At 42.8% G+C, this 16,655-nt stretch overlaps 1 protein-coding gene across 1 annotated transcript in view; it reads left to right on the plus strand.

Moving 5' to 3' along the window:
• Positions 1–301: 301 nt before the first annotated feature.
• The window catches only part of MMP11 (matrix metallopeptidase 11), a 58,839-nt gene continuing 42,485 nt past the window's right edge, over positions 302–16,655 (plus strand). The window contains exon 1 of the mRNA XM_073559163.1: positions 302–537. Coding sequence (XP_073415264.1) covers positions 448–537 — 90 coding nt within the window. The 5' untranslated portion in view covers positions 302–447. The remainder of the gene's footprint in view (positions 538–16,655) is intronic.

Consider the following 16,655-nt stretch of genomic DNA (forward strand, 5'->3'; position numbering starts at 1 on the left):
GTAGCTCTCGCTTTGTGTTTGTTATGTATGTGAAGCCCCACATTACAGTAACACACCACAGTGTAAACTTTCAGTAAAGTCCTTAGACTTCTTTCTTCATTTTTTTTGTTTATGGGAAGGAGATTAAAGTCTCCCTCCTCCTCTTCAGTGAACCCCTCTCCTTAGTCAACCCCTCTGTGTCTCTCCTTCCCAAACATTTAGCACGTGATGCTGTTCAGATGTGTCACTTCAGGCCATAAAAGTGAAGAGAGAGAACAAAAGGCACAGAGGAGTATAAATCCCCAGCAGGGATCCTCTGCTCACTGACACAGGCACCAGGCAGCTCCTCCAACACATTCACATAGAGGAGAGGAGGCACAGAAAGAAGAAGAGACAAAGAAAGAACAAAGGGTTTGCAGCCCAGACAGTAGCACTACCTCTCCTGTCAACCTGTGTCCTGCCCTGAGGATGCATCTCCTCCTCATCCTATCTGCCCTATGCCTACTAGGGGCACAAACAGCAACTTTACCTCAGAAGAACTCCAAGCATAATAGCCAGGTGAGCTCCAGACACAGAAGATATGTTCACAAGTGTTTCTTATAGTATTTCTTAACATGTGCCCAATATCTGAATACATTGCACGGTTCTGTTCTGTAGGATGAGTTCACACATGGTGCTATGTGCTGAGCCAGCAGTTTATTTGCATGCGTTGTCTTCTTGTACTTGGTGTTCTTAATTTTAATAGCAGCTTGTATCTTGGTATCTTAGACCTCAGATATAGAGTTGTTTCTAAATTATTCTAGTCAATGTCTTACCAGAGGACAAATATAACACAAGTGTTGTGTAAGGTGGCACCTCAGGCGCACTTCATGGTTGTATGAAATTAACCAGAATGGATGGCATGGGGGCATTGTTAGTAAATGAGCCAGAAAGGGTGGCATGGGCATTGTTAGTAAATGAGCCAGAAAGGATGGCATGGGCATTGTTAGTAAATGAGCCAGAAAGGATGGCATGGGCATTGTTAGTAAATGAGCCAGAAAGGATGGCATGGGCATTGTTAGTAAATGAGCCAGAAAGGATCACATGGGCATTGTTAGTAAGTGAACCAGAAAGGATGGCATGGGCATTGTTAGTAAATGAGCCAGAAAGGATGGCGTGGGCATTGTTAGTAAATTAGCCAGAAAGGATGGCGTGGGCATTGTTAGTAAATAAGCCAGAAAGGATGGCGTGGGCATTGTTAGTAAATGAGCCAGAAAGGATGGCGTGGGCATTGTTAGTAAATTAGCCAGAAAGGATGGCATGGGCATTGTTAGTAAATTAGCCAGAAAGGATGGCATGGGCATTGTTAGTAAATTAGCCAGAAAGGATCGCATGGGCATTGTTAGTAAATTAGCCAGAAAGGATGGCGTGGGCATTGTTAGTAAATTAGCCAGAAAGGATGGCATGGGCATTGTTAGTAAATTAGCCAGAAAGGATGGCATGGGCATTGTTAGTAAATTAGCCAGAAAGGATCGCATGGGCATTGTTAGTAAATTAGCCAGAAAGGGTGGCGTGGGCATTGTTAGTAAATTTACCAGAAAGGATGGCGTGGGCATCGTTAGTAAATTTACCAGAAAGGATGGCATAGGCATTATTAGTTAGCAGATTTGGGAGTGCTACATTTTATAAAATTGCACCACTAAGATCAATTAGGAGCAAAGTATACCTAGTCATACAGTGTATAGCCAGCAATGCTAAGGAGGTGCCAATGCTGGCATGCTTGGGGTGCTCCTCATCGGCACTTTGGAGATTATGAACCATTACTAAGAAATAATAACAGATATGTATAAGATTGTCCTGCACATGTTCCCACCTGGGAAGAATGTGCTGCAGGCCTTTAGCAGTGTAAAGGTGATGATTATCTGATTGGATGAGTGTGACAGCCACAGGATGACTGTGGAGGACCCTGTTTGTATAAGGGATGTCGTGTTTCTGTGCTGTCAGCTGCCTGGGATTTGGAATCTGCAGGCTGGTGGATTTTTTTTTTTTTGTTTTTTTTTCTTTGTTTTTTTTTTTTTTTACATATGAAGGTTAAGGGCTGTGTATGTAATAACAGATTTTTGCTGGTACAGAAACCATTTTTTCAGCTGTAAACCCTTTTGCTTTCATGGGGATTTAAATTGAAACTTAGTCATGTGATGAAAATGCTGGAAAGACTGTATACAATTGTCTCATTCACCAAGCCAGCTAATTACTTGTATGATGTATTATCCTATACCTAAAGAATACAGGAGATTGTTTCATGCTCACACAGTAGCAGTTGGGTAGTGGTGTATCTCTGCTACATTACATTGTCTCACAATGTGGCTATGTATGCCAAGGTGGTGTGTAGGGCAAAGAATGGCATCTTTTATGCATATGAAGTCTACTAGGTAAAGAAGTAGCATTAGGAGGAGCCACAACTGATTGAATGGGCTGGACTCATGGCCAGAACAAAGAGTATAGATCTCAATTGAAGTGCAATGTAGCAGTACCTAAGACTGCTACGTCACCGCCTGCACGTCTTCTACAGTGACATCTGTATTGCTGCCTAGAAAGTAGAATTTGGTGGCAGCAACAGGAGCCAAAGGAGAGCTTGCACAGATGGAATTTGCATTCTTGTTCGGAGTTATTTCCGATCTTTTGAAATGTTTATCCTCTGTATAAACAGGATCTAAAAACATTGCACAGATTGAAAGCTCAGTGCAGGCAGTGGCTGATGGAGGAGAGAGGGACATAGTAGCATATTAAAGGGTACAGTTCGAATATTAAAAAAGAGCTACGAACAAAGCTAGAATTTTTATGACTTTCTGGTCTATGGAAGAATAAACAAGAAAACTAAGGGCTCATACTCACTTGCGAGAGACTCGCACGATTCTTGTGCGAGTCTCTCACATGAAAACCTGCCGGCACTCGGACCGGAGCGTGCGGCTACATGTATTTCTACGCAGCTGCACGGCACCGGTCCAAGTGCCGGTGGCAGTGCCAGGTTTTCATGTGAGACTCACACAAGAATCGTTTGAGTCTCTCCCAAGCGAGTATGAGCCCTAAAATAGAGGCATTCAATGGTGAATGTTGTACTGTCGTCGTTGTTGTTGTTGTTAAAGTACTGACTCACTGGAGAGAAATGTATTGTTGACTAAACCAATGTTTAGGACAGACTGTGTATTTACCTAGAAGTGAACTGACCAAGTATACCAATTGCAAAGATAATGAATAAGACTTTCTGATGGGCAATGTGGATGCGATGTAGTAAACAATTGTTGGCAGTATTTACTCTTCCATGGAAAAAAACAGTACATGTACAGTGGGTGCGGAAAGTATTCAGACCCCTTTAAATTTTTCACTCTTTGTTTCATTGCAGCCATTTGGTAAATTCAAAAAAGTTCATTTTTTTTCTCATTAATGTATATTGTGCACCCCATCTTGACTGAAAAAAACCAACAGAAATGTATGATACAGGAAAGATGTATATCTTTGTACCGTGTTAGCCAGTAGATAGAAAAATATTCAGGATTGAGAGTCCTCAGTAGTTGATACCTTTTAATGGCTAACTGAAAAGATGGTAACACATTGCAAGCTTTCCAGACTACTCAGGTCTCTTCATCAGGCTAGACTAATACAAAATCTGAAGTCACATATTTATGCACAATACAGCCTAGAAAAAATGCAATAGATAAGACATGTGACGTGAAGCAGAACTATCAATATGGGAGAGGGAGAAACATAAATATAAACATTAGACCAGTTCATAGATAAGGAGTCCGGATCTTTTATGGTCCTCTGATTGGGGTCTAGTTCTGTGTTGTGATGCCCCCACAAGGTTTTAAAAGGAAATTCCTTAATTGATGTAAAAAGACATAAATCCATGCGACACATTCATTCCAGCAGTGAGAGTGTCAAAGGTCGTCATAAATTTGTACTGATGAGCATTCATCCTTGTTCTAAGCTTTTGCCCTGTCTCCCCCACATACAGACCCCCAGTTGGACATTTAGTACAAATAATTAAGTACACCACATTAGATGTAATGCAGGTGAAAGTACCTGGGATCTTGTAGTCCTGATGTAAGTTGGGGATCTTTATCTTGTCCGTGGTCATTATAAATGGACAGGTTTTACATATTTTCTGGTTGCAAGGAAAGGTTCCTGCAGCTGTTGGAGAGGACAGGGAGCTTCTGACAATGATGCTTCTTAAATTTGGGGGCTGCCTAAAACACAGCAGTGGGGGGGTCTGGAAAAATGGATTTTAATCGGGCATCTTTTTGTAGTAAAGGTTGTAATTTCCGTGCAGCTCCCCTTAGCACCTCCAGATTTGGGTTGTAGGTGACTACTAGAGGCACTCGGTTATTTTCTTCTTTAGCTTTGTAATGTAGCAGGTGATTCCTTGACAATCTGGTGGCTCTTGTAATTTGGTTTTCAATTGTTCTTGGATGGTAATCCTGATTCAAAAAGGTCTTTTTGAGGCGACCAAGGTGTTTGTCTCTATCCTTTGTCGCCTCAAAAAGACCTTTTTGAATCAGGGTTACCATCCAAGAACAATTGAAAACCAAATTACAAGAGCCACCAGATTGTCAAGGAATCACCTGCTACATTACAAAGCTAAGGAAAGAAATAACCGAGTGCCTCTAGTAGTCACCTACAACCCAAATCTTGAGGTGCTAAGGGGAGCTGCACGGAAATTACAACCTTTACTACAAAAAGATGCCCGATTAAAATCCATTTTTCCAGACCCCCCACTGCTGTGTTTTAGGCAGCCCCCAAATTTAAGAAGCATCATTGTCAGAAGCTCCCTGTCCTCTCCAACAGCTGCAGGAACCTTTCCTTGCAACCAGAAAAAATGTAAAACCTGTCCATTTATAATGACCACGGACAAGATAAAGATCCCCAACTCACATCAGGACTACAAGATCCCAGGTACTTTCACCTGCATTACATCTAATGTGGTGTACTTAATTATTTGTACTAAATGTCCAACTGGGAGTCTGTATGTGGGGGAGACAGGGCAAAAGCTTAGAACAAGGATGAATGCTCATCGTCACACAATAAGAGAAAAAAGAATGGATCTACCTGTGGCAAAACATTTCTGTATCCGTGATCACAGCAACGTGGATATGAAATTACTGGTATTGAAAGGTAACTTCAAGTCTCAGAGAGAGAGACGAGTTTGGGAGTACAAATTTATGACGACCTTTGACACTCTCACTGCTGGAATGAATGTGTCGCATGGATTTATGTCTTTTTACATCAATTAAGGAATTTCCTTTTAAAACCTTGTGGGGGCATCACAACACAGAACTAGACCCCAATCAGAGGACCATAAAACATCCGGACTCCTTATCTATGAACTGGTCCAATGTTTATATTTATGTTTCTCCCACTCCCATATTGATAGTTCTGCTTCACGTCACTTGTCTTATCTATTGCATTTTTTCTAGGCTGTATTGTGCATAAATATGTGACTTCAGATTTTGTATTAGTCTAGCCTGATGAAGAGACCTGAGTAGTCTCGAAAGCTTGCAATGTGTTACCATCTTTTCAGTTAGCCATTAAAAGGTATCAACTACTGAGGACTCTCAATCCTGAATATTTTTCCAACAGAAATGTAGAAATTTTTGGAAATTTATTAAAGAAAAACTGAAATATCACATGGTCATACTGTAAGTATTCAGACCATTTACTCAGACACTCATATTTAAGTCAAATGCTGTCCATTTCCTTGTGATCCTCCTTGAGATGGTTCTACTCCTTGATTGGAGTCCAGCTGTGCTTAAACGGATAGGACTTGATTTGGAAAGGCACACATCTGTCTATATAAGACCTCACAGTGCATGTCACACCAAATGAGAATCATGAGGTCAAAGGAACTGGCCAAGGAGCTCAGAGACAGAATTGTGGCAAGGCACAGATCTGGCCAAGGTTACAAAAGAATTTCTGCAGTACTCAAGGTTCCTAAGAGCACAGTGGCCTCCATAATCCTTAAATGGAAGACATTTGGGACCACCAGAAATCTTCCTAGACCTGGCCGTCAAGCCACACTGAGCAATCATGGGAGAATAGCCTTGGTGAGAGAGGTAAAGAAGAACCCCAAGATCACTGTGGCTGAGCTCCACAGATGCAGTAGGGAGATGGGAGAAGTTTCCACAAAGTCAACTATCACTGCAGCCCTCCACCAGTTGGGCCTTTATGGCAGAGTAGCCCGACAGAAGCCTCTCCTCAGTACAAGACATATGAAAGCCCTCACATAGTTTGGAAAAAAACACATGAAGGACTCCCAGACTATGAGAAATAAGATTCTCTGGTCTGATGAGATGAAGGTAAAACTTTTTGGTGATAATGCTAAGCCGTTTGTGTGGAGAAAACCAGGCACTGCTCATCACCTGCCCAATACAATCCCAACAGTGAAACATGGTGGTGGCAGCATCATGCTATGGGGGTGCTTTTCAGCTGCAGGGACAGGACAACTGGTTGCAATTGAAGGAAACATCAATACAGCCAAGTACAGAGATATCCTGGATTAAAACCTCTTCCAGAGTGCGCTGAACCTCAGACTTGGCCGGAGGTTCACCTTTCAACAAGACAATGACCCTAAGCACACAGCTAAAATAACAAAGGAGTGGCTTCAGAACAACTCTGTGACCATTCTTGACTGACCCAGCCAGAGCCCTGACCTAAACCCAATTGAGCATCTCTTTAGAGACCTGAAAATGGCTGTCCTGGCTGTCCACCAATGTTCACAATCCAACCTGACGGAACTGGAGAGGATCTGCAATGAAGAATGGCAGAGGATCCCCAAATCCAGGTGTGAAAAACTTGCATCATTCCCAAGAAGACTCATGGCTGTACTAACTTAAAAGGGTGCTTCTACTCAATACTGAGCAAAGGGTCTGAATACTTACTGTATGACCATGTGATATTTCACTTTTTCTTTCTTATTAAATTTGCAAAAATTTCTACATTTGTTTTTTTTTCAGTCAAGATGGGGTGCAGAGTGTACATTAATGAGAAAAAAATGAACTTTTTTGAATTTACCAAAATGGCTGCAATGAAACAAAGTGAAAAATTTAAAGGGGTCTGAATACTTTCAGTACCCACTGTACATCTAAATCATTGGGATACCCTCTTCTGTCAAGTTGTTCAAAATTTGGTTCAACAGTTTCTTAGCTAAATCTTGATGAAGAGGTTTGACACCCAATATAGCACTCATTATAACTCTTTGAGATGTCACACAGACCATTAGGTGTCCAGAGATCCAAAATGTCCAGCTGTATTTTTGCTTTCTGGATGTACTCTCTCTTATTCAGCCTAGTCAACAAAGTGCTGTCAACACCACATTATTAGCAAAAGTCTTTTATACTGTACAGTAATGTAGAATATTTTATTTTACTTGCTTATATAACGCCATTTAACGGACATGATCATTGCTGTCCCCATTGGGGCTCACAATCTAAATTCCCTGTCAGTATGTCTTCGGAATGTGGGATGAAACCGAAGAACCCGGAGGAAAGACACTCAAACACGGGGAGAACATACAAACTCCTTGCAGGTGTTGTCCTTGGTGGGATATGATTCCAGTGCTGCAAAGCAACAGTGCTAGCTACTGAGCCACCATGCCACCCAAGAACAATTTTTTGGTCCAGAAACAATGAGATGTTTGGTTGGATCACTGAGAAAAATTGACACTATTTTTTGGACACAGTATGGAAGTATTTAGACACAGTCTTTCAATATGTGGGAACTTTTAGACTATGTACAAGCCGAGTAGAGCACCATGTGAGCACGGTACTGCACTATATGCATATATCAGACCAAAGCATGGACAATCTGGAGCCCTAGGCACTCTATGGCACCATGTGGGGACAGTATGGCTTTAATTGACATAATGTGGCACTATGTGTGCAATATTTGGTCTATGTGTGCAGAGTGGTTTGTATTATATAATCTAAGTCACTCACTAGACACTCTGTTCAGTAAATATGCGGTTCTCTCCAGTTAATGTATGCACTGTTTATCTGTACACTCCATGGCATAAATAATTTTGGAATTGCATACCACTATGGCACCACTAAGGACTTATTGCTTTTCTTCATTATTCTCTAAGAAGTTTGAAAAGATGGAGTTTACGAAAGGTTTTCATGTAAATTAAAACTTAAACCAAAACCTTGATGAAACAGCAGTTTACAAAAATTAGTTCTTTAGAAAAATTAGTTCTTAACCCACGCCAAAGAGCACACACCTAAAACTGATTAACTAAAGTAGGCAAGGCAATAGACTATTGTTCCTGCTAAGCTGTGGTTGTGCAGCTTAAAAACTCCACTTGCACTGGGAGAACCTGTGCCTGTCAGACTCCCTGGCTCCTGCCTCAGTGATCAGGAAGATCATTAATTAACCCCCTTAGTGCCCTAGACCACCAGGATTGCTGGTATTAACCCCTTCACTCTCTATTACCAGGAATGTAGATATTATGCTGGGTTACACAATTTTAGATTATAACAGTTGGGCTTCTTCGATTTGTTTGTGCTCTATCTGCAACATTATCTGGAAACTTGTTACAGAAAGCAGACACATTAGGTGAGGTCATAGAATCATAGATCCTCTAAACCCAAGATCCTAGCGTTGGTGCAGCAGGCAAGCGTTGTATGCAAGAAACTGCTAGCAGAGTTAATGGAGGTAAACTAAAGCCCCTTCACCTTCACACATAGCGAGATCACTAGCGATATCGCTAAAGCGTCACCGATTTTGTGGCGCAACAGCGATATCGCTAACGATTTCGTTACATGTTACACTTACCTCCGAACCAGCTCCCCTCTGGATATCGCTGATTGCGCGAGATCGTCCTGGTCCATTTCTCGTCGTCGGCTTCCTGCTGGCGCCAACGAGCGATTCATGGACGCGGGAGGAAGTTGTCATCAGAGCTGCCGTCTGACAGGTAAGTAACGACCGCCGACCGCTGCTACATCGCTGGTGAGATCTGCCTGTTTGGCAGCTCACTAGCGACCATTTAGCGATGCACCAGTGATCCTGACCGGGTCGTATCGTTGTCGGGATAGCTGGTGCATCGCTAAATGTAACGGTACCTTAAAAGTTTTAAAGGGTCCTAGAAGCTGTAAACGGACAGGAGACATCCAGGAAGCTGCAAGCAGACACATAGAGGGAAATTAAAAGCCTTACAAGGGTCCTGGAAGCCATAAGCAGACAAGAGATGTTCTGGAAGCTGCAGGCAGACACAGAGTCAAACTGAAAGTCTTAAAGGGGTCCTGGGAGTCGCAAGTGGACAGAAGACGTCTTGGAAGCCTCAAGCAGACACATAGAGATAAACAAAATATAAAATGGGTCTTTTAGACCACTGACAAATAGCATGCTTACTGGAGGATGCAGACAAACACATGAAGTCCTAAAGGCCTCTGACAGGTAGCGGTGTTACTGGAGGTCACAGACAAGTCCTGAAGAACATTAACAGGTAGCAGAATATTGGACGCTAGAGACAAGTGAAGTTATGAAAACCACTGATAGGCTGTAGGGTTACTGGAAGCTGCAGACAAATATCTCAGGGACTGAGAACCACAGGCATCCAGGAGATGTTTGGAGTCTGTGGACAGGAACTGTGTACAGACCAATTAAAAGAGTTACTAGAAAGTCTTAATACAATACCAAGATACAGGTGTATATCTTGGGAAGCTTAAATAAAGGCCTAGGAAGTACAACATATGAGAGCACACCGGGCTACTTGCAAAGCCTGACATGGAGCACAAGAAAGTCTAATGGATCGGGTCAGGTGCATCGCAAAATACAAACTGAATACATTACTAAATAGATCTTGTATGGCTAATAAGGCTACTTTCTTTGAAAATTCATATCAGAATAAGTGTATAATCCTGATACTAAGATGAGCATCTAATAAGTCTGGACTCATAAAACGCTCATTTAAAAGTCAGGACGGAAAACCTGCAAAAAGGCTTGTACAACCATTTTGTCATGGATTTTCAATGTAAGTGAACCATCATCATCAGGTATAAGATATCTACGGTATTTAATAACATATGCAGGTTGTATTGTGAAATCTGGTAATTGATCCTTCTTAAAAGGTAAATGTGCCTTAGTAGACCTCTTAGTCACTGAAGATTAGCAAGAACAGACAAATGGAGATATGGTAACTATGTAAAGAAAATTGATTTTGAGAAGTACATATTTTTTAATATTGCAGAATATCAAGCTTCAAATGAAAAAAAAAATGCAGCACTTTTTGTGCAGTGTAGTGCAGCGGGGTAGGTGCAGTGCAACAGATAGGCAGGAACCACAGGAAAGTTCAAAGCAAATATCTTTTATTGTCCAAAAACTCACACATAGGAGTGCTGTCCTCCGGATCGCAGCTGAGTTTCCATAAACACAGTCTAGAACTCAAAACCCGTTGCCGTGGACAATGACACCGCCGTTTCTTTTGGGTGCCTCAGCCACCTCAAGTTCCCTGGCACTGTATTAGCTCCACACAGTCCTGGGTTGCACAGAGCCACCTTCTCTGCAACTTGCAAACTCCAACACTGACACTCCCAAAGCAAAAACTGACAGATTTAAATGGAATTGTGGCCATAGAGCCACTTACAAACCCGGGCTGGAGAGAAGGATTCACCCCACTACCAAACCTGCAAATCCCTCTAAAAATAAAAGCCCTTAACAGGTTTTCCTATCAAACTACCCAATCCACTCTTTCTTTTATTTTGACCTGTGACTCACAGGTGTCCTGCTGTGAACACAAGGCACTCCAGCTGGTTTAATAGGACTCCGTCCGCATCCTGGGGGACACATATCAAACCTCGCATATGATCCCCCTCACTGCCTCACAGCAGTTATAGTTATAGCTTTGGGTTGAGTCACAATATCGAAGAATCTGACATGATTACGTCTAGTATGCACCAAGGAAAGAATCCTTGTGTGATGCACTGTACTGGCCATACATAATGTACAAGCTTTTCCAGGGGTGTTCCTTTAAATCCTGTCTCACAAACAATATACATCTAAAATAAGAAACATCTGTGCTGGAAATGGCAATAACTAACAGTTATGGCGCTTCCAAAATATCTCTCTTGTCATCTGCACCTCAAAAACATTTCTAGAATTCGACCTTTTCTTACTTTTGACTCTGCAAAAACTCTTACTGTTTCTCTTATTCATTCTCGTCTCGACTATTGTAACTCTCTTCTAATCGGTCTCCCTCTTACAAAACTCTCCCCTCTCCAATCTGTCTTGAATGCTGCAGCCAGGATCATATTCCTCACCAATCGTTACACCGATGCCTCTACCTTGTGCCAGTCATTACACTGGCTACCCATCCACTCCAGAATTCAGTATAAACTTATTACCCTCACCCACAAAGCCCTCCATGGCTCAGCACCACCCTACATCTCCTCCCTTGTTTCAGTATACCACCCTACCCGCGCCCTCCGTTCTGCTGATGACCTGAGGTTAGTATCCTCAATAGTCAGAACCTCCCACTCCCGTCTCCAAGACTTTACACGTGCCGCGCCAATTCTTTGGAATGCACTTCCCAGGTCAATACGATTAGTCCCCAATCCCCACAATTTTAAGCGTGTCCTGAAAACGCATTTATTCAGACTGGCCTATCGCCTCAACACATTAACTTAACCTATCCCTGTGTGGCAGAGCCAAAAGTTTTACCATAACCAGGTTCCCAGCATCATGTTCCCACATGCTTTATGCATCCATTAGCCCTCTGTGTCTGTACTGTTACACACTTAACATTATGGCTGGTCCATACAATCAGGGCAACTGTTACCACCCACCTTTCGTGTCTACCTCTTTCCTCATAGACTGTAAGCTTGCGAGCAGGGCCCTCACTCCTCTTGGTATTTGTTATAATCTACTGTATGTGATTATTGTTATGCTGTAATGTCTATTGTCTGTACAAATCCCCTCTGAAATGTAAAGTGCTGCGGAATATGTCGGCGCTATAAAAATAAAATTTATTATTATTATTATCCTCAGCACTTATATAGTGTTTGCAAATAACACCTGCTTTCACTGCAGCTGGCCATCAGTATGCACATAAATTGTCCTATCCATCCTGTGATACTCTTGGCATTTATACAGAATGCAATCAGTCATTTATAAACAATTTGTAGACATCTACATTTGTAAATAAAATAGTCAGCCAATTTAGAAAAAAACATTACTTATAGATGACTGTAATTGGTATACTGTAACTAGGCAAATGGCAGTCTGACATAAGTCTGTGTAATCCATGTTCCTGTTTCGGGAAGCTAGTATGATAGGATCTACTTAGCATATTTTTCCACGTAAAGCTGCCTTAACGGGGTTGCCTGAAACCCAAAAGTGAATTTAACAATACTTTATAATTATTTGACCCCCCCCCAAAAAAAATAAGCACATTACTAGTGTACTTGAATTAAAAATTCCCTACTGTTCCCTTTCTACTCTAACTTCCTATCTGTGATTTTTTTTTCTGATGACGTGTTGTGTACTGCTGATTCTTAAATGAGACGTCATCAGGCAGCTGGGGCTGCAGTCACTGCCTTAGCTACAGTCTCCACCCTGAATGAGACATCTTCAGGGATGTTTTTTTATGGGGTGAGCTAGTGTTTTCTGTACTAGTCTCTGCTATACTGAGCATGTGCTGGTTGTCAATTCCGACACATGCTCAGTATGCGCTCACTGCTCTGTTACTTTCATTGTGCCCTGACTGTGCACTTTCCTTCCAGCTATAAAGACAAGTCATGAGCCAGCAAGAGAGTTCCTGTCACGGGGTTGCCATGACAGTGGAGCCAGAAGACCACAGAGTCCGATTCTCCTACTCTGGCGCTGAGAAGAAGCACTTCTTCATTTTAAATGTTTATTTTTTCTGGCAGAACAGGGGTTAATCAGCCATGTTGGAAATCTCTGTGCTCACAGCTGTGCTCTGTTAGCCTCTCCTTTTCCCTTTATAATATGGGCTCTGTTACTAATCCTTGTCAGAGCTAGCATTTGCTGCATGGCTAACAGTGTGAGAGGAGTACATATGAGAGGGAGAGTTGAAGGAGTTATTAGCAACCGTTGTTTGGTTTGTATGCATGGTAATTCGTTATCCTTCTCTGTTTTGGTTTATTCCCCTACCTTTACACCCCGATGCATTCCTCTGTTACATGTGAGTGAATATTTTGTGTTCCTGGAGTTTTCTGTTAACCCTTGCCTGTGTTGCCTGGTTTGTCGGGTTGGTGTACTACGGTGCACAGTAGCACCCCTCTTCCCTGGGTAAGGGAAGAGAACAGTCGGAGGGTTAACTTAGGAGATAAGGCAATGTCGGAGTATTATGAATGAGTCACCGGAGGAGGAGAAAACAAAAATACAAGCTAAGTCCAGAAAACCGGAGAGGTTGGTAGCTATCGGATTGCAGACCCCCTGATCCTATTCATAACTAACAGTAGCCGAGGGGGGTTCCTACGGTGCCTTAGACCCCTCGTCACAGCCGGAGAACTACATAAGCCTAAAGAAAGAAAGGGGAAATCTAAACTGCCCCAGAGCAGACCCCAAAGCAATAGACAGCCCCCAACATGTATTGTCGGTGAAAAACAGATGAAAACACAAACACAGACAGAAAGACAGGCTGAGCAAACGATGGGGCTCAACTAACTAGATAGGACAGGACAGAAAAGATGCTGGCTGCAATCCGCAAAAAACCCTACAAAAATGTCCCAACCGTCTGATAGGAAAAAAGGCCCTGAAGTCGCTAGACTTCAAAATCACTATATCAGCACTCAGGTATATTCTGAAAACAGAGCAAAGAGATCAACTGATCAGAGACAAAAATGGAATTCAGCCAGTCCCAAACAGGACTGGCTGAATACAAACACTAAGGAAACCAGACAAAATCTCATGGAATAATAGCAGGGCAAAAACTTAGCTTTTAGTAGACAGGAACTAAAACTGGATGCCAGTGCTCAGAGCAGAAAGGATCACCAGCAAACCCTGCAGGGCGTCGGCTGCCTTATATCCACTCAGAAATTCCAGATGTCCTATCACACTCCGCCTGTTCAGATGACAGGTTCTTCCCATCCCAATCAACCTCACTACCTCTCTTCACCAGCAGAGGGAGTTCATCAGACATCAAAGGTGAAGGGGAAAATGAACTCACAACAGTACCTCCCCCTTGAGGAGGGGTCACCGAACCCTCATCCACGCCACCAGGGCGATCAGGATGGGCCCGATGAAAAGCACGAACCAATCTTTCGGCATGAATATCGGATGCAGGGACCCAAGAATTATCCTCCTGGCCATAACCCTTCCATTTAACCAAATACTGGAGTCTCCGTCTAACCAGACGAGAATCCAGTATCTTCTCAACCTCATATTCCACATTACCTTCAACCAATACAGGGTCAGGAGGTGCCACCACAGGAACTACTGGCTCAACAAACCTCTTTAACAGAGACTTATGAAACACATTATGGATCTTGAATGTAACAGGAAGAGCCAATCGAAAAGAGACCGGATTAAGAATCTCCAAAATCTTGTAAGGTCCAATAAATCTAGGTTTAAATTTTGGAGAAGCCACCTTCATAGAGATATTCTTTGATGACAACCAAACCATATCACCCACCTTAAACCGGGGACCAATGGTCCTATGCCGGTTGGAAAACCGCTGGGCCTTTTCCTGGGAGAGAGACAACTTATCCACCACTTGGTCCCAGATCTGGTGCATTCTCTCCACCACAGTGTCAACACCTGGGCAGGCAGAAGACTCCACCTGCCCTGAAGAGAATCGAGGATGAAACCCAAAGTTACAAAAAAAAAGGTGACATCAAAGTGGCAGAACTAGCTCTATTATTTAAAGCAAATTCGGCCAAGGGCAAAAATGAAACCCAATCATCCTGATCAGCAGAAATAAAACATCTCAAATACGACTCCAAAGTCTGGTTTGTTCTCTCCGTCTGCCCATTGGTCTGAGGGTGAAACGCAGAGGAGAAGGACAACTGAATTCCCAGCTTGGAACAGAAAGTCCTCAAAAATCTAGAAACAAACTGAACTCCTCTGTCAGATACAATGTTCTCAGGAATCCCGTGCAAGCGAACCACCTGTTGCAAAAACAAGGGCACCAACTCTGAGGAAGATGGCAACTTAGGGAGTGGTACAAGATGGACCATCTTAGAGAATCTATCACAAATCACCCAAATAACAGTCATTCTCTGAGAGACAGGCATATCAGAGATAAAATCCATTGAAATATGGGTCCATGGCCTCCTGGGCATCAACAACCCACTAGAGCGAGAACAAGGTTTAGACCGGGAGCAAGTCCCACAGGACTGCACAAAATTCCTGACATCACGAGACAAGGCGGGCCACCAAAAAGACCGACTCACCAAATCTCTAGTACCAAAAATACCTGGATGACCAGCCAATGTGGAGCAATGAACCTCAGACATCACTCTCTTTCTCCACTGGTCAGGAACATACAATTTTCCAATGGGACAACGCTCAGGTTTGTCCTCCTGAAACTCTTCCAGAGCACGTCTCAAATCAGGTGAGATGGCAGAAAGAACTACCCCCTCACCTAAGATGGTAGCAGGCTTGGTCACAATAGGAGAATCAGCAAAGAAACTCCTAGAGAGGGCGTCTGCCTTGACATTCTTAGTGCCCGGAAGAAAAGAGACCACAAAATCAAAACGTGTGAAAAACAAGGCCCACCTAGCCTGTCTAGGATTCAAGCGTTTGGCCAACTCCAGGTAAATCAAATTCTTGTGGTCAGTAAGGACCACGACTTGAGGTTTAGCTCCCTCCAACCAATGTCTCCACTCCTCAAATGCCCATTTCATGGCTAACAGTTCCCGATTCCCCACCTCATAGTTACGTTCGGATGGGGAGAACTTTCGGGAAAAGAAAGCACAGGGATTCATTTTAGATGTTACAGGATCTTTTTGGGACAAAACAGCTCCTGCACCAATCTCAGAAGCGTCCACCTCTACCTGAAACGGGAGTGAGACATCAGGTTGCCGCAAAACCGGGGCAGAAGTGAACCTTCGCTTCAGCTCCTGAAAGGAAGAAACAGCCTCTGGAGACCAATTCAGCACATCAGCACCCTTCTTAGTCAAATCAGTCAATGGTTTGGCAATACCAGAAAAATTAGCTATAAATTTACGATAAAAATTAGCAAAACCCAAAAACTTCTGGAGGGCCTTCAAAGAAGTGGGCTGAACCCAATCATAAATGGCCTGTACCTTGGCCGGGTCCATTTCAATAGTTGACGGAGACAAAATAAATCCCAAAAATGAAATCCTCTGTACACCAAAAAGGCATTTCGATCCCTTGACATACAGGGAATTCTCCCTCAAAATCCGGAACACAGTCCGAACATGTTCCACATCATAGTCCCAATCCTTGGAAAAGATCAAAATATCATCCAGATAGATGATCAAAAATTTATCCACAAAATCTCGGAAAATATCATTCATGAAGCACTGGAAGACAGAAGGGGCATTAGTGAGCCCAAAAGGCATCACCAGGTACTCAAAATGTCCCTCCGGAGTATTAAATGCCGTCTTCCATTCATCCCCCTGCTTAATGCGAATAAGATTATACGCCCCCCTGAGGTCAAGCTTAGTAAACCAGCAAGCACCTTTAACTCTGGAGAATAGATCAGAAATCAGGGGTAACGG

This window comes from Dendrobates tinctorius, unplaced genomic scaffold (genome assembly GCF_039654945.1).
Source record: "Dendrobates tinctorius isolate UK_male_01 unplaced genomic scaffold, ASM3965494v1 ptg000265l, whole genome shotgun sequence".
In the NCBI taxonomy this organism is placed as follows: Eukaryota; Metazoa; Chordata; class Amphibia; order Anura; family Dendrobatidae; genus Dendrobates; species Dendrobates tinctorius.